This window comes from Papio anubis, chromosome 2, assembly GCF_008728515.1.
Source record: "Papio anubis isolate 15944 chromosome 2, Panubis1.0, whole genome shotgun sequence".
In the NCBI taxonomy this organism is placed as follows: domain Eukaryota; kingdom Metazoa; phylum Chordata; class Mammalia; order Primates; family Cercopithecidae; genus Papio; species Papio anubis.
In genome coordinates this window covers 153,001,934-153,020,325 of record NC_044977.1, presented here as the reverse complement: position 1 = coordinate 153,020,325, position 18,392 = coordinate 153,001,934, and the positions used below count along the sequence as shown (strand labels likewise).

The 18,392-nt window shown below is 40.1% G+C and overlaps 1 protein-coding gene across 4 annotated transcripts in view; it reads right to left on the bottom strand.

Annotated features, from left to right (window-relative positions):
* Positions 1-554: 554 nt before the first annotated feature.
* The window catches only part of PIK3CB (phosphatidylinositol-4,5-bisphosphate 3-kinase catalytic subunit beta), a 186,063-nt gene continuing 168,225 nt past the window's right edge, over positions 555-18,392 (bottom strand). For 3 of the 4 annotated variants that reach the window (XM_009201618.4, XM_017955846.2, XM_017955848.3), the window contains 5 exons: positions 10,744-10,911; positions 9,615-9,738; positions 4,546-4,691; positions 2,683-2,815; positions 1,813-2,065 (listed from right to left, as the gene is read on the bottom strand). In XM_009201618.4, the coding sequence (XP_009199882.1) occupies positions 1,928-2,065; positions 2,683-2,815; positions 4,546-4,691; positions 9,615-9,738; positions 10,744-10,911 (709 nt within the window). In that variant the 3' untranslated portion in view covers positions 1,813-1,927. Of the gene's footprint in view, positions 2,066-2,682; positions 2,816-4,545; positions 4,692-9,614; positions 9,739-10,743; positions 10,912-18,392 lie in introns of all 4 variants that reach the window. The other variant, XM_017955847.2, reaches the window with a different exon arrangement.

Genomic DNA, 18,392 nt, shown 5'->3' with positions numbered 1-18,392 from the left:
AGACCCCTCTGGAAAGAATGGTATCCATTTCTTCCTGGCAGTGTTCACCATTCTCCAAACCACTGACCTGCGGCCTGGTTCATGAAGTGGTGGGTGGCTACTAGACAAAGATCTCTGAATAAACCTGTCCTTCCACAGTCCTATTCCTGGAAGTCTCAGTGAGTCTATACCAGCCCTGGAAATGAGGAATCCAGAGGCCAACTCCCATCCTCAGCTCAGTTATTTCCAAGGAACTGGACTGCTCCGGCATCTGCCCTGTGAACAAGAGCTCCAAAGCAGCACAGTCTGGCCTTGGTTCAGGTGCCAAGTAACTACCCAGACCTCAGGGCACCTGCCACATGCATGGCTTCTTACCTCAGGCTCCCACCAAAGTCCAAAGGGCCTCCTACACCATGCCTGATGAGGCTGGGAAACAAGGGGAGAAGTCAGGGAAGAGGCCATAATAGGCCTTAGCCTATTGCTGAGGTTGGTTTGTCTACCGACTTGGCCATTTCTTGGAGTTCCAGTGCAAAGTTCCAAAGGCCCACTCTACCCATAAAGAAGAGGCTCACCCATCCCAAGAACAGCCGAAACCAGCTCACTCATTTATTTGACTGAGAACATTAAGAAGGACAACAAAATTAAACATTCTTTAATAAAATTCCTATAGAAAACTCAGTCATAGGGCAAATACTCAGTTCTCTTTCCCATATCACTGAGGATTGAGAGCTCCCAATATTCTTTGGAGAATAAGCAGTAGTTTTGCTGGATGTTGCCAGAACTCAGAGAGATCATCCATTTACACATTCAAACCAGTAGTTCCTATTGCACATATTAATATTACTTGCCCCTAGCACCCTAAATATATGGTACCTCAACAAATAACTTAAAAGATTTCCATGTGGCCTGAAACCATTTCAATTTGAACTAATATTCTTGAAAAAAATCACATTATTACAAGTTTTAATAAATACAGTTAAGAAGAGCTGGCATTTTTCTAAAATACTGAATTTCAGATCTGGAGTTTATTCCATAAATAGGTTCCTTTTCATTTGCTTGCTTTCTTGGATACATTTGCTCAAGTATTATTCTCTATGAAGTGAACTCTTTCATAGATACCATATAAAAACTGTATTAATATGTGCCTCATTATAGAAGCAGCTGGAAGAACTGGATCACACAGTTACCTAACTGAAAAGTAACTTAGGAAAAAGCTCTGCTTTTTGTAAAACTTTTAATCACAGGCTGAAGAATACCAAAGAAACATTTATATAGAACTCCCACTAGAAATTTTATAAATATATATGTAGCATATTTATATATATTATATTTGCCTCACCAGTAGATTTTCAGCAAGTCTGGCTGGAATGATGCTATCATGGAAATAAATATTAACAAAAGAATTAATGAGTATCCACAGGTTTACAAGATTTCTTCTGGAAAATAATCAAAAATTCAAATTATATTATAATTTGCAGTTTACACAATTTTAAAAGGGAAGAAAGATGCCTTTCTTTTTAGCCTCATTTGGAAAGTAAGAACAGCCACCAACCCCCAGGTGTGGAAAAGTTGTTGGCTGAGTGACAATACTTGGTCACAACATTGAAAAGAAGTATTTACACCATTCTGGGAAAGTACCAAATATTAGAAAGAAACAAACAAAAACAGAAACAATCTCTAGTAGCATTCCTTGGCGTGCAAAGTCAGCAGGAAATGATTATCCATTGACAGTTTTCATGATAAGTCTTGGAAGCATTCAAAAAGCAGAGGGAATCATTGGGGATTGTTCAGATTAGGTTCTGTGGGATGCCTTGTTCTTAATTTAACTCTGAGTTTCAGGATTTCATTCCCTTTATTACATCTCTGACAGGGTCATGTTCAATTTAGTGCAAGTGCAAAATGAAAACGAAATGAAACCAACAAATACATTAGGAGCGAAGGCTGATCGTTAAGATCTGTAGTCTTTCCGAACTGTGTGGGCCATCCAGTTCACTTTAGTAGTCCAGCTTTCCCTGAGCGCCTCATCAAATTTTTGCTTAAACTGTTTGAGTGCTTCTTCTTCACTCTTCCCTAATGCAAGAGAGTCCTAAAATGGAAGGGGAAAAATATGATTTTATATAACTTCAGTAGAGATGTGCAAATAATAAAGTCTGCAGGAGGCTGGATTAGTTGTGCCTCCCCAGCCACCATCAGGCAGCACGCTTCATGTTCTTATTTAAATATCATCTGCAGGAGGCAGAACCCCAAGATAGGGAGATAATATGACTCCTTCCAAAAGGTTTTTGAAGATGAAAATAATTTATAATTACTGCACGACACACAGCTGCTTGCCACTACCACCCAAATCCAGTAAGATGACTCAAGACCTACTAAGACCATGACAAGAAAAAGGCAGGCTGTTGAAAATCAAGGTGCCAACCCGCGCCTGATCTGCGGTCTTTCAGTAATGTGAGTAAGAAGGCTATAGCCCAATACCAGTCTACTTTATGCCCCTTCTACTGATGGGAAAATCTTCTGGGTTACAAGCTACTCTTCAAAATTCCTCCTTTATGTGAACTTCCCAGATTCTTTCCCTCCTGACTAAGAACCATCTTAGAGGAAATGACTTTGTTCTACTCCCTTCAGCCACTTGAATAAAACAGGCAGCTAAAACTGAGCTCAATGCCCACAAAGTCCAAGACAGAAGGAAAAGTGGTTTTATACCTTAAGATACTGTATATCCTTGACTGATGTGAGCTCAGGAAGCCCTGCAGTCAACATCAGCGCAAAGAGAGTGATGAAAAGATTCCCATGCCGTCGTAAAATCAGATATGCATCCTCACAACACTGGCGGAACCTTTGGGTGATGCAGCAAATCACATGAGCACAGTGTTAGAGGGGAGACAGCACATTTCATACAGGAAACTAAGAAAACATAGCTAGATTTTCTATTAGAATAAGAAAATTCCTACTGAACTAAAGGTTCATTTCTGATTTTTACTTCTGTGAAAACTGTCCCAGGACTAAAATCTACATAATACAATCAATCTCTCTAACATCACAAATATATTTTTCAAAAACACAACTAAATAGAAATTCTATGATGAAAAGCCATTACATTTTTATTAATAATCTAGACATTTTAATTCTATGAGACGCAAGAACTGATTATTAAATCAGTTATAATTATAATCCACAAGGATTTCTGAACATACTTCTGGTTTCTATATTTGTGGTCTGATTCCAGAAACTAATTTTTTTAATGTACCCCCAATCAGTGTCAGTGCTTTTACTCCTTCCTGTCATCCTGCCTTCCCTCTCTCTTCTCTTCAAGATGGTCCTTCAAGAGGATCATCCAATGTTGTTTTTTTGAGATGGAGCCTCACTCTGTCTCCCAGGCTGGAGTGCAGTGGTGTGATCTTGGCTTACTGCAACTTCTGCCTCCCAGGTTCAAGCAATTCTCCTGCCTCAGTCTCCTGAGTAGCTGAGATTACAGGCATGCGCCACCACACCTGGCTACTTTTTGTATTTTTAGTAGAGATGGGGTTTCACCATGTTGGTCAGGCTGGTCTTGAACTCCCGACCTCCAGTGATCTGCGTGCCTTGGCTTCCCAAAGTGCTGGGATTACAGGCGTGACCTACCATGCCAGGCTGAGGACCATCTTATTTTGCCAAAGAGAAAACCAGACCCACTGAGGTATATTCTGAGGAAACCCAAACAGAACTATAAAGGATAGTGACAATCATTTGTTAAGTATGTGTGGGTTACATGATATGTCTCTAATCATCACAGTAGCCCTTAATTTTATATTTTTGTCCCCATTTTAAGATGAAACAAAGGCAAAAAGACAAGTATTATGCTTGGGAACATGTAGGTAGTCAGTAATAGATCACAGATTTAAAAATTTGCCCTGAGGCCGGGCGTGGTGGCTCAAGCCTGTAATCCCAGCACTTTGGGAGGCCGAGACGGGCGGATCACAAGGTCAGGAGATCGAGACCATCCTGGCTAACACGGTGAAACCCCGTCTCTACTAAAAAAAAATACAAAACACTAGCCGGGCGGGCGAGGTGGCGGGCGCCTGTAGTCCCAGCTACGTGGGAGGCTGAGGCAGGAGAATGGCGTGAACCTGGGAGGCGGAGCTTGCAGTGAGCCGAGATCGCGCCACTGCACTCCAGCCTGGGTGACACAGTGCAAGACTCCGTCTCAAAAAAAAAAAAAAAAAAAAAAATTTGCCCTGAATCCTGGTTCCCTTACTGTACTCCATACACAATGACAGCAGATGTCTTTTCAGCATTTTCCCATCAACTGTCTTAATAGTTTCAGAGAATGTTCTGAAACAGGTAAAAGGTAGTATATTATTGGAAAAAAATACAATAACTATTTTAAATTTCTAGCATTCTGTTTCTCCTCTCTGAGAATTTCTGAACCAGCACAATAATCTGACAGGCAAATTCCCCCAAAAGCTTCCTATAATCAGACTGAATATCTCCCAGATCCACATATACTACAGCTAAGAAATGCTAGACCAGGTGTTCAGATGAGAAAATGTTAGAAGTGTTCAGCCTTGGCACAAGGGCAGTACTCACCGGCCAAACTTTTCTGTATTTCCTGTTTTTCCTTGTTGAATGACATGGATGAAATCATAGGTAAGAATAAAAGGCACTCGCTCCCTTTTAATGCCAAACTTAGATTTGAAATTTCCAAGAATATGTCCAAAGTCAATGTGGAAGAGCTGCAAAACAAATGGGATTTAATTTTCTTCATTTTTCTGGTGGGTTCCAAATATAAAGGCAAAACCTCCACAGTCCTAGACCCCCAGGAACTATACCCATCCTCATCTGAGCCCTTCTTCCTCTGTTTATAGTCCACTGAGCCAGGTGAGAGCAGAGCATATCTAACACTCTTAAGACTTTTACAATCAATAATAAATAACCCTGATATTAAACTGTAGATATCTAGTGGAAAAGGAGACTCTTTAGAAAGAAAAATACATCCAAAGAATTAAAATTCTGATTTTTAAAAAGTAAAATAGTTCTATAAAACATAACAAGAAAAGAGTACAGGTTGGGTGTGGTGGTTCACGTCTGTAATCCCAGCACTTTGGGAAGCTGAGGCAGGAGGATCATTTGAGCCCAGGAGTTCAAGGCCAGCCTGGGCAACATAGCAAGACTCCATCTCTACAAATGAAGGAAAAAATTAACCCGGCATAGTGGCACACACCTGTGGTCCCAGCTACTCAGGAGGGTGAGGTGGGGCAATTGCTTGAGCCTGGGAGGTCGAGGCTGCAGTGGGCCATGATCATGCCACTACACTCTAGCCTGGCTGACAGAGTAATGACCCTGTCTCAAAAAAAAAAAAAAAGTACATCCTTGCCCTACTAGCTCCCCACATCGAGTGCTACTCTTTAGAGGTAACTTCTTACTCTTCTCACTAGGTGTTTTTCCTGGTGTCTACCTCCATTTTTCTAAATAATATGTTTATACTCATTTTTGCTCCCTAATTGTATATTACTATTCTTACTGTGGAAGATAAAGATTTAGTACTTTTATGCTAACATAATGCTACACACTGTGGCACATTATGTCATAATTTCTGGTTACATCAATTTCAGTGTTTTTATTTTTCACATGTTGTTCACCTTTTTTCCTTGAGAAAACTGTATGCATATATTCATTCATTCATTTAGCTTAGTGTCCTATGACCTTAGCATTAATTCTTCCCAAACTCTCCTTAAAAATCTACAAATCAAACAACAACAACAAATCTACAAATCATTTTCAAAACTGTTTTCAAGACAGTCAGGTAATCTACTGGTTTCTAGCTGGGATGGTTGTTCTCTGGTGCTGCTGCAGAGCCATCATCCTGGGCCTTCCCTTTCCTCTTCTCCCATTTGGAGCCTGTTTTCTGTGTCCCCCATTACATTCTCTTTTGGTTGAGACCGGGGCTTCTCAACACTGGCACTACTGACATTTTAGGCCATATAATTGATATGGGGTTCTGTCCTCTATGGGTGTTTAGCAGCATCCCTGGCCTCTACCCACTAGACTACCCCACCCCCCAGTTATGACAACTAAAACTGTTTTCACATGTTAACAAATGCCCCTGAGGGAAAAATCACCCCACTTGAGAATTATTGGTTTAGGCTCGTTTTGGTAGATGCCCTTATTCTGGCAGTCTCTGAGAAAAGATGCAGAGGAGTGACAAGTTTTGTGACCCTGCAAGTTGGAAAAATGTCTTCATTCTACCCTTTATACTTGATTGGGCGTGGTAGCGTGTGCCTGTGGTCCCGGCTGCCTGGGGAGGCTGAGGCAGGAGAATCGCTTGAACCCAGGAGGCGGAGGTTGCAGTGAGCCGAGATCGCGCCACTGCATTCCAGCTTGGGCCAGAGCAAGACTCCATCTCAAAAAAACAAAAAACAAAAAACAAAAAAAAACCCACTTTGGTTATCCAATTTTAGGTTAGAAATCATTTTCCCTCAAAATTATGAAGGCTAACGTGCACTGTCTTATAATTGCCAATGTAGCTATTGAGGAGCCAAGTCATTTTGACTTCTAAACTCTGTTATGTGGCCTGCTGTGTCTCTGGGAAAGTTTTAAAACTTTCTCTTTATGTCTGATGCACTGAAATTTTCATAGTGCAGGTCCTTAGTAAGGGTGTTTTTCTTCTGTTATCAGATAATTTTTGTGCTATTTTGACTAGATATTCATGAACATTGGCTCTGGGAAATGGCTTAGTATTATTTGCTTAGTAAGTACCCTCCCTTGTTTCCTCTTCTCTTTTACTTCTTCTTTTTTTTTTTTATTTTTTTGAGACAGAGTCTCGCTTTGTCACCCAGGCTGGAGTGAGTGGCGTGATCTAGGAGGCTCACTGCAAGTTCCACCTCCCGCGTTCACGACATTCTCCTTCTTTCTGGAATTCCCATTAGGCTGAGAGTATACCTCCCTAGACTGAGTCTCTATTGTTTCTGGATCTTTTCTCTATTTATCATATTTTTTTGGAGACATTAAGGCATGGCGGATTAAAAAAAAGAATATGAGCCAAACTGCCAGGGTTAAAATCCTGACACGTCTATTCTCTGTTGCTTTAATATCCTCACTTGTAAAATGGGGCTAATACCACCACTCTATAAGGCTGTCATCAGGCCTGAAGGCATTAGATTATATATAAAGCACTTACAACTATGCCTGCTACAAAATATTTACACTATTACTATTTTAACTTTTTGTTTGTTCCTATTTCTAAGTTTCAAGACCTCTATGTTCTGACTATAAAAGACAGAATCCTATTATTACTTTAAAGATACAACGTATTTTTTTGCTTTGATTTTTAAAATCACCCTCTGTTTACTGCAGTTACCCTGTTTTCCCAGAGTTCTTTTCTTTTCTTCCCTATTTTGCTTATTTGGTTTCTATCTTTCATGGTAGAGGCTTCCCTTAAATGTCTGTTAATCCAGTAGAGAGTAGAATGGTGGCTGCAGGGGCCGGGGAGATATTGGTCAAATAATACAAAATTTCACTTAGATAGGAGGAATAAGTTCAGCAGATCTGTCTTACAATATGGCAACTATAGTTAACAACAATATATTGCATTCCTGAAAACTGCTGAAAGACTAGGTTTTAAATGTTATCATCACAAAAAAGATAAGTATGTGAGGTAATACACAGGTCAGCTCAATTTATCAAGTCCACAATGAAGAGATATTTCAAAACAATATGTTGTACATGATAAACAAACAATTATTGTCATTTTTTAAAAGTATATTAATCCTTAACCATTCATATTTAACAATGAATCACTAAAAAGCTGAATGAGAATTCTATGTACGTGGTAGGCTTGCTTGTTGATTGGTGGACTTCCCTGTAGAGAAACTAGGGAGAAATCTCAACTGTCGGATCTGTAGGACTTTTCAATGGAACCAATCAGATTTCTAGAATAGAATCATCTAGTCTCTCGCTGAGGGTCAACTATACATCTGGCTGCCAGTGTTCTTAGAATAAAGCAAGTGGAAGTGGCTGTAGATTGTACCATTTACTATGCTGCCTTTTGCTCATCTCCATTTTTAATATGGGACCCTTTCCTGTAGTCTCTGTGGAAATAAGTGTGCTTGAGTCAGAACCAGTTTGTTCAGAGAATAAATCTATCTCCTTCTTGGTATAGGGAAGGGGACTTGAGTGCCTAACTGTTCCATATATAAACTGCCAACTAGTTCTGTTTCAGCCTCTTTCTATATCCCTCCTTGAACAGGGATACATGGTGCCTCTGATTCCAGAGCTTTTATGAGACTTGCATACCCCTTCACAAGTACTGACTTTCTATTAAGTCACTGCCGCTTCTCTATCTCACTTTCTATCACCCTCAAGTCTGGTAATATGTTGCACCCACTGTGGCCTATTTTCCTATCATCTTTGACTTCTTGAGTTTACATATTTCTTAATTCCTTATTATTGTTTTAGAGGTGTATCCGAAGAAAATGGAGATAAATCTAAGTATTCAATGTGATTGGCCAGAAGTCCCAGGGAATCCTTTTAAGTATGGACACAAGATTCCTCAATCCTACATAGTGCATTCATGTATTATAGTGCATTACAAATTCATTCCACATCAACTCTCAAAGCCCAAGCCAGAACTAATCCAGATTTCCCAGGAGATACAAAACTCTGGGTCCCTCATGGAACCAAAGTTCACACAGTGACCCAGAGAGACTTTCATTCTAGTATGCCGCGAGTGTGGGAATTCCTAGGGTGGCTAAACTGAAAAATTATCTAAGATATCTCATCTGTCTTTGCTTAATACAAAAAATGTTTGCAAACATGTCACTCTGAAAAATGAAATTTTCATTTGAAAACTTAAGCACTTTATAAATAACACGGCCTAGATTCCCTAGGTACCCCAGAATGCTATTACTCACATGACTGTTCTCCCTTCTCCCATATATGATTAGGTATGATGTTCTAAAAGAGAAAATAACTCAAGTGGGGTTCATCCCAACTTTTTTTTTAAAGCATTGGTTATCTTTAAATTTAATACATTCAGTACCTTATCTGCTCCTTCTGTTAGGTACAAATGTATCCCAAATACAATTTCTTATATTGAAAGAAAAGGCCACTTTAACTACAAAAATTTTTTCAATAATTTTTTTTTGAGATGGAGTTTCACTCTTGTCGCCCAGACTGTAGTGCAGTGGGGCGATCTTGGCTCACTGCAACCTCTGCCTCCTGGGTTCAAGTGATTCTCCTGCCTCGGCCTCCCAAGTAGCTGGGATTACAGTCGCCTGCCACCATGCCTGGCGAATGTTTGTATTTTTAGTAGAGACGGGATTTCACCATGTTGGCCAAGCTGGTCTCAAACTCCTGACCTCAGGTGATCTGGCCTGCTTGGCCTCCCAAAGTACTGGGATTACAGGCATGAGCCACCACGCCCAGCCTTCAATAATTTTTTAAACAAATAAATGCTTACCATCTAACTTCAAGCAAGCAAACAAATTAATACACGTAATAGACTGTATATGAAACAAGAGGTGGTGAGAAATGGAAGTAAAGACAAAGACATGACACTGAGAATCACTAAAGAATCTGGCTGAGTTACACAGGAGATTATGCTATACGTAAGTAATGGCATTACTAAGGCCCTTGGCAAATCCTGAGGAGCAGCTCACCTGGCCAGTTTTTTTGACCATGATGTTGTCACTATGTCTGTCACCAATCCCAAGGACATAAGAAGCTACACAGTAGCCAGCACAGGACAGTGTAAATTCCTCAATGGCTCGGTCCAGGTCATCCCTGAACAAGAGAAAAGAATAGAAGCAAAAACGGTTTTCAGCCTCCAAGCATGTAGAGTGAGACCCAAACCATACCTCTGTTTCCTTTTTAATTGTGAGGAGAACACAGAGCTGCCAAAACCATATGAGGGAACATGTGGATCAGCCAAGGGGAGTGTGGGTGGTCATCACAGGGGCTGGGCTGAGAGAGCTGCCTTCAAAGACATTAAATAACTGGGCCTCAGACATTCAAATGTCCTGGGAGCTGTGTTTCGGTGGGGCTGTGAGTGGGCTCGTGTAGAGTAGTTAGAAGAGACTATGGCTTTGCTAGATCATGCTGGGGGTTGGGAACATTTTTGTTAGTTTTGACCAAAGACTGACTACAATTTCATGTTTAAGACTTAAGCACTGCAGTTTCAACCATTTAAGTCACTGACTTCAATTGGAAGTAAGTAATAGAGATTCCCTGGAGACAAGGCCTTAAGATCAAAATTTAGAAACTGATTTTCATATTAAAAAAGTCCTCGATAAAATGTGTCTAACTCTGAAGTCTTTAGCCAAAAACACTTGCAGACCATTTCCCCCTCACTGTGAAATTTTTTTATTTCCTATACATTAGTGCTTTTCTAACACCATAGCCATAATTCCAAGCATTGCATTTTTTAGTTTAGAGAAATCACAATCTACAAACTCATTAAAAACTCACTTAGGTTCATATATTCACATAATTAGAGAAGCTGATGCACTTGAACAAAGGCTTTAATATGTTATCTTTAAATACTTAAATTCATAGATTGTAACTTTACAGCAGAGCTCCAAAATTTGATCTAGATAAAGTAGAATTCAATATTCACCAACTACAAGACTTTAGGAAGGGTTATGTGTCATTTTGTTCTAACATGAAATTGAAGAAATAGATAAAAAACACTAATATTTCCTCTAACACACTGATGACTTCTATTGGGAGCATATAGTATTTGTTTGGTTGTTTGTACAGAAAAATTATAATTAAACAGAATAAACTAACCCAGAATTGTATTCTTTAAGCCAGTTCAGAAGGGCATCTTTGTTGAAGGCTGCTGCAGCAGCCACATTGCTACTGTTCAGCTGAATGTCAGCAATTGTTTCAGAGGTGCTCACAACTTCAATGAGGCCAGAGCGATCTCCTGTTGCTAAACAGCCATAAGGCAACATCCTGGAAGGAAAAAAATGGGCATAAAGAGTCATATTTTCCTTAAAAGGAAACATTAATTTGGTAAGATTTTCCCTTTAATTTTTAAAAAAAGTTTTATTATTATTGATATACTTGCCATTACTATATTATTGTCATATGGAAAAACACAAGTTCTACCAAAGAAATCTCTTGGCCAACAGGAGTAATTTACAAGGATTCCAATGTGCCAATTACATATAAAATTTTTTATCTAGTTATTCTGGTGAAACATTCTATTTGCTTGTGTAGGTGGACAGAAGTACATGGATCAAAGTCTTTCACTCTTACTCTAAATTTCAGGGAAATAAACTACTCTTTATGGAATACCCAGTAAGTGCCATGTGCCAGACTAAACAGTTTACATATTATGTTGGTTAAGGGAAACTCCATCCTTCTGGTTGTTCAAGCCTACAATCTTTTTTTTGTTTTTGTTTTGAGACAGGGTCTCGCTCTGTCACTCAGCTGGAGTGTGGTGGCATGATCTCAGTTCATTACAGCACAACTCAATGGCCTCCAGCCATCCTCTCACCTCAGCCTCCTGAGTAGCTGGGACTACAGGCATGCGCCACCATGCCGGGCTAATTTTTAGAAACTTTTGTTGAGACACGGTTTGGCCATGTTGCCCAGGCTGCTTTTGAACTCCTGGACTCAAGTGATCCTCTCACCCCAGCCTCCCAAAGTGCTCGGATTATAGGCATGAGCTACCACACCTGCCCAAGTATGGATCTTCACTGTTGTATCCTCAGTGCCTGAGAATAGGCCTAGCACACAGTAGGTGCTCAATGAATATATTAAAATGAATAAACAAATTGAATAATACAATCCCTATAAGGTAAGTTACCAATTTTACAAATGAGTAATGTAAGCAATTTCCCAAAAGTCACACATTTAACTAAGTGGAAGATCTAAGACTTAAAGTTGGGCCTTAGATGGGTTTTAGATTAAAAAGATGTAAAAATGTCTTACAAAGACAGTCACTGATTATGTAACAGGCTGCTTCTTGTGAGTGAAAACAGATAGGGAGGCTGATTTAGATGAAGAACTGCTACATGTTTTACAGTTCACAGTGACTGAGCAAAGAGTTAAACCAGAGCAGCAAAAGCAATACGACATCAGTGGGTCTTCATGCTGACTTCTCATTTCTTGAGTTGAGATTTTACCTCCCCAACTGGACTGCAAACTCCTTGGAGACAGCAACTTTAACTGAAAAGAGGTGACTGGATATTTACAAAGGACTAGTCGTCTGTCAGAAAGATGAGAATTGATATTCTAACTAGACCAATACATTCTGAAAAATAGATTATCAATTAAATTTTTTGCTCAACTAATAGGTGGCAGTTTGCTTTGATCTGCACTTATTTGACGCCTAGTAAAGATAATTATTCTCAGATCTCCTTTGGCCATTTTTTTTCTTTTTTTTAAGAGTCAGTGTGTCTCTCTGTTGCCCAGGCTGAGTGCAGTGACACGATCATAGCTCACCATAGCATCAGACCCATGGGCTCAAGGCAATCCTCCCCTCTTTGGCTCCAGAGTAGCTGGGACTACAGGTGAGTGCCACTATGCCTGGCTGGTTTTTTTTTTTGGTTTTTGTAGAGATGGGGTCTTGCTTTGTCGCCAAGGCTTGTAACTCCTGGCTTCGAGTGATCCTACTGCCTCGGCCTCCTAAAGTGTTGGGATTACAGCCATGAGCCATTGCGCCTGGATCTTTTAAGCATTCTTTCTTTTGTGACTTAGCTATTTACATTCTTTGTCTATTTATTAGGGCTTTAGACATTTTCTTCAGTAACTTATTTGAGCTCTTTGTATATTAATATTACCTTTTTCTCATTTTGGTTGCAAATATTTTCTCTAATTTCTATTATAATAAGAACACTAAAATGGAATGAGATATCTTGAAAGGTTCAAAGATCAGGTAGCTACAGAAAATACAATGGATGGAATTCATGTACTCAATAAATACTTGGGTACAGCTAACCAAGCATTGTGTTAGATTCTGGAGATACAGAAATAAGCAACAAACAAACAAACAAGAAAACCAAAGAGCAGCAGTTCCTACATTCACTGAGCTTATAAACTGCAAATGTACAATGTGCATGTGTGACCTCTGTATAAGGAAGAAGTGCCAGGAGAATATGGTAGGAGTCAAAAAAGACTTCCTGGCCGGGTACGGTGGCTCACGCCTGTAATCCCAGCACTTTGGGAGGCTGAGGCAGGCAGATCATGAGATCAAGAGATTGAGATCATGCTGGCCAACATGGTGAAACCCTGTCTCTACTGAAAATACAAAAATTAGCTGGACGTGGTGGTGTGCGCCTGTAGTCCCAGCTACTTGGGAGGCTGAGGCAGGAGAATCACTTGAACCTGGGAGGTGAAGGTTGTAGTGAGCCACTGCACTCCAGCCTGGTGACAGGGCAAGACTCTGTCTTGAAAGAAAAAAAAAAGACTTCCATGTGGAGGAATGACAGCAGGGCTGGAGGAGAGCACAAGGGCGAGCACAACAGAAAGATGAGGAAGACAAAATAAGTGTTGAAAGGACCATGCAGGTCCCTGTTGGCCATGTAAGGACTTCTGTCATACTCCTAAAAGCACTGAGAAAGCCTCTGAAGGACTTTATGAGCGACAAAGAGAGGCTGTGTGTGTGTTGTGGGGAGGAGGGAGTATATGAGTGTGTTAGCATGTATCACAATCAGATAGTTTCTAACATTAAAGTTTCTAAAACTCCTTCCAAAAAAAAATTAAATTATTTTATGCTTTTTTAAAAGCACTTTTCAGCCAGGAACAGTGGCTCATGCCTGTTATCTCAGCACTTTGGGAGGCCGAGGCAGGTGGATCACCTGAGGTCAGGGGTTCGAGACCAGCCTGGCCAACATGCTAAAACCCTGTCTCTACTAAAAATACAAAAAATTAGCCAGGTATGGTGGCAGGTGCCTGTAATCCCAGCTACTCGGGAGGCTTAGGCAGGAGAATTGCTTGAACCCAGGAGGCAGAGGTTGCAGCAAACCGAGACTGCATCATTGTACGCCAGCCTGGGCAACAAGAGCAAAACTCCATCTCAGAAAAAAATAATAATAAAAACACTTTTCTAGTTCTAGCAAAACGAGGTTGGGAGCAGAACTGTCAAAATACAAAATAAGAGAATGAAGCATTCTTCTAATGCAGCATTAATGTTTTTAATGACACCCCTTATTCTTATCATGACATAACACACGTAAAGCAAACACTGCCAGGTTAAAGAGCACTTTCTCACTTTCCTGCATCTCCTCTCACTCCAGTTGCAGCCAAAGTAGGCAGAAGTCCAATAACTTCCTTTTCAAAAGCAGGCAATGATAAAAGCTTTCAGTGCCTTGAGGGTAGAATGTTCACAATGAGAAGGAAAAACATCCTTCTCAGAGACACAGTTCGACAGAAGTCAAAATGGGGACAAACTCTTGGGCCCTGATCATCTCACCTAGGTCCCCTTTGCACTCAACTTCTACACTTCTTATAAAGGCCAAGACTACAATTTCAGTAATGTTTACCCTCCTTTCTCAGACTTTCTGACTCAAGTAGCAATTTGTTACCTTTCACACTAAATCAAGCATTTAAAAATGAAATAAATTCTACAACACGGGGATGGCAGCACCATATCCTTACTCTAAACAGGTATATAGCAAGTTATCTGGTTTTAAAAATTTGTTTTTTACAACTTGTATATATTCACGGGGTAGAAGTGCAATTTTGCTACAGTGATATATTGCACTGTGGTGAAGTCAGGGCCTTCACTGTAGCAACACACATTGTACCCACCAAGCAACCTACCATCAACCACCCATGCCAACCCTTTAAGTCCCCATTGCCCATCAACTCATACCCCGCTTCTATGTGTATATATTATTTAGCTCCTACTTATGAGTGAGAATATGTGGTATTTTTCTTTCTTATCTCTGATTTTGATTCCGACACAGTGACCAAAGTCTGAGTAGTACCTTAGCCCATGGCTTCCAAAGGAGAAAAGTTTAAATCTTTTACCTAATGCTTGCATTATTTCCACCTTCTTCCTCCAACCCTCTGAGACTGCTGACACCACTGTCATTAAATAACTTTTGTATAGGTCTCTTAAAAGGGAAGTAGACCAGGCGTGGTGGCTCATGCCTGTAATCCTAACACTTTGGGAGGCCAAGGTGGGCAGACTGCTTGAGTCAAGGAGTTCAAGACCAGCCTGGACAACATGGTGAAACTTCGTCTCCACAAAAAGTACAAAAATTAGCCAGGCATAGTGGCAGGTGCCTATGGCAGCTACTCAGGAGGCTGAGGTGGAAGATCACCTGAGCCCAAGAGGTTGAGGCTGCTGTGAACCATGATTGTGCCCCTGCACTCCAGCTGGGGTGATGCAGTGAGACCCTGTCTCAAAAAAAAAAAGGGATGTAAAAGGTAAACTCCATTAGTGTAATTCGGATATGAAGTCTTAATGGAGGCAACTGTCAAAAAACTGATTTCACATGTATTTGTTGGGGTGGAGTGGGGGCATGCAGAGGACTGGCAAATCTACCCAAGGCCAGATAGGTTTACATGTACCCAGCCTATAAGATTTGCTTATTACTTGTTCGCCAAAGGAGGTCAAGGTGTCCTAACATATCAGTGTCTTACAAATGATCTAAGTTGACATGAAAGATACCAAAAGATTATTTTGGAACATCACAGAAAAATGAAGACGAGCAATATGCATTTTAAACCATGCAAACATGGCACAGTTACAAGTACTAAAATAGTAATGTACAGAAGGTACCTCAAGATTTGGGATTGACCTTAAAAGAGTGTGTGCTACGTGACCCACTTTAACCTAAACAGCTGGCCAAAAGAAAAAACAAACAAAATAGAAACATTGGAGCACATATATTTATAGAAACAGTAAAAAAGGTTTGGTGAGAAAAAGGTATCAGTTTGGAAATGAACTTAAAAAAAATTAAAGTCCTTCATTTTTTAAAAACATGGGGTCAGAGTACAAAAAGTCAGCAAAGATTCCTCTGGACAGACGAGTTCCTTTTTCTTCACACAATGTTTCCCATCAGCTAGACACTAGATTTATTTCCAGCACTCCCACATGTGGCTGCCTCCCATTGTCTGAGGTCACAATGAACTTCATTTGATGCTAAATGTGCTTTACATTTAGATAAATAAAATCAAAACTAAGAATAACTTGGTTGGGGTTTTCAATTAGGCTGATGGAACTAAGAATGCCAGGAAATAGTCTTTAGCTTAGCTTTTCATAACTAAATGAGGCTCATCATATGGTGTGAATCTACTATTAGCAAAGAAGACCACTGTGTAGCTTCTGTGCCAGCCTTGGAAAGAACAAATGAATTACTAAACTTCAGCTTGAAGTTTCCCTCCTTTTTTGTGGGATCAGTCAAGTAAAAACATATTCCTGGGGATTTACTTTACATAGAAGGAGTTGGTAAACTCTTCCCGGAATGAGCCAGACAATAAATATTTTAGGCACTACAGACTAAACACTCAACTCTGCAGTTGCAGCACAAAAGCAGCCATCCATAATATGTAACTAAATGGCTGTGTGCCAGTAAAACTTCATTTACAAAAACAGGTAGCCCAGGTCCAACTGGGTTTATGGTCCTCAAGCAGACAGTTTATTCTAGTGACCTATTCCCCTCACCTATGCAGTATACCTTATGAGTGGCTGAAAAACTTGCTACCTATTCAAAGCTACCAATTCTATTTTTACACAGCTGCATTAGAAATTCCTCCTAATTTAAAAGAAAAAATCTGTCACCTGTGGTAGCCATGGTGTCCTTTTTAGATGAATTATGATCTCTTTTCTTTATTCTAATCCCATCTACAATCCCATTAAAGAAACAACACTCACATCAAATTGCTCTTTCTACCTTTACACTACTGGAAAGTGTAACTTGAAAAACCTAAAAATAAAATATTATTTCTTTAAGAAAAAAAAGGAAATTTAGGTATTTTAGGCACCATTATACTTTGATAAACCAAGATTAGTACTAGACATGTCTCACCACAATTGTTTTCTCACTTAGCCAGATGGGTAAAATAATAAACAGACATTAATTTAGAGTCTGACAGTCCTGGATTTGAATTTAGCTCTGCCATTTAATATTTCTGTAACCTTTGTTTAAAATCTCTAGCACTTTAATTTTTAATGTGTTAAAAAGAAATAACATAGCCCTATAGAGTTGTAAGCCTATATGATATTACTTACGAGAAGAACTTAATACAATGCCTGGGTCAGTTAATAATAAAGGGTGGCTACATATATATTTCATAATGAACAGACTATAACTGAAACTTAAGAAATTAATCAGGAGATACTATAATCTTGCAGGAACAAAGTCGATGTCAAGTCTAACCGTTTCTAGCAACCTTGTAGACTAAGTAGCGGTAGATACTAAATCACATTAAAAAAATGGTAAGTCCAAAGGTTTTATAAATGGGTGTGGCTAAAAAAGAAAGAAAAAAAGACCTCTAGGTTCCAAAAATAGAGATTGCTCACAGCAGTGGCTCAGGAAGTTAGACTTGGCTGACATTTCAATGCCCACCAAAAACAGTCATGGACTTAGGCCCATGAGGTAGAATCTGGACCCGACATCGAACTAATGTTTGGACTAAGGCTCAAAATCCTAAGGAAACTGAACACTTAAACAAAGGATTCTTTTTTTTTTTTTTTGAGACGGAGTCTCGCTCTGTCGCCCTGGCTGGAGTGCAGTGGCGCGATCTCTGCTCACTGCAAGCTCCGCCGCCTCCCGGGTTCACGCCATTCTCCTGCCTCAGCCTCCTGAGAAGCTGGGACTACAGGCGCCCGCCCCTACGCCTGGCTAATTTTTTTGTATTTTTAGTAGAGACGGGGTTTCACTGTGTTTGCCAGGATGGTCTCGATCTCCTGACCTCGTGATCCACCTGCCTCAGCCTCCCAAAGTGCTGGGGAACAAAGGATTCTTAGGAAAGCAAATTTACAACTGCGCAGAGGGGTGCCTTCTTCGCCAGTTGCCACGAGAGCACACCTGAACAAAGGGGCACTAGAGCCTTTATTCCTGACGCAAGTCCTGCCCCTGTACTCTTTCCCCATTGGCTGGGGTCGGGTTGTACAACCTAAACTAATCCTGGTTAGCTAAACATTTGATTATTTTTAGATAGGGTGGGCACGTAAAAAAAAAAAGTGGAGAGGAAGGGGAAGGGGTATCTGTAATGAGCTAGAAAGTTAGTCCTCTTTCTAAATAAGGAAAGGAATGTGAGCTGCTACTGATAACGCTTGGTACTGTGGCGTGCCTGCGCATCTAACAAAGGCAAAAAGGAAAAAAAGGGAGAAAAAGGAGAAAAAAAGCAGGGGGTAATATGAATTAAAGAATAAAAGATTGATCAAATTATTTGAAGAGAAACCTCATCATATCCCACACCACACAAAGCTGAGGTCTGGGAGGACTGGAACTTGAAATATCTGTTCACTGATG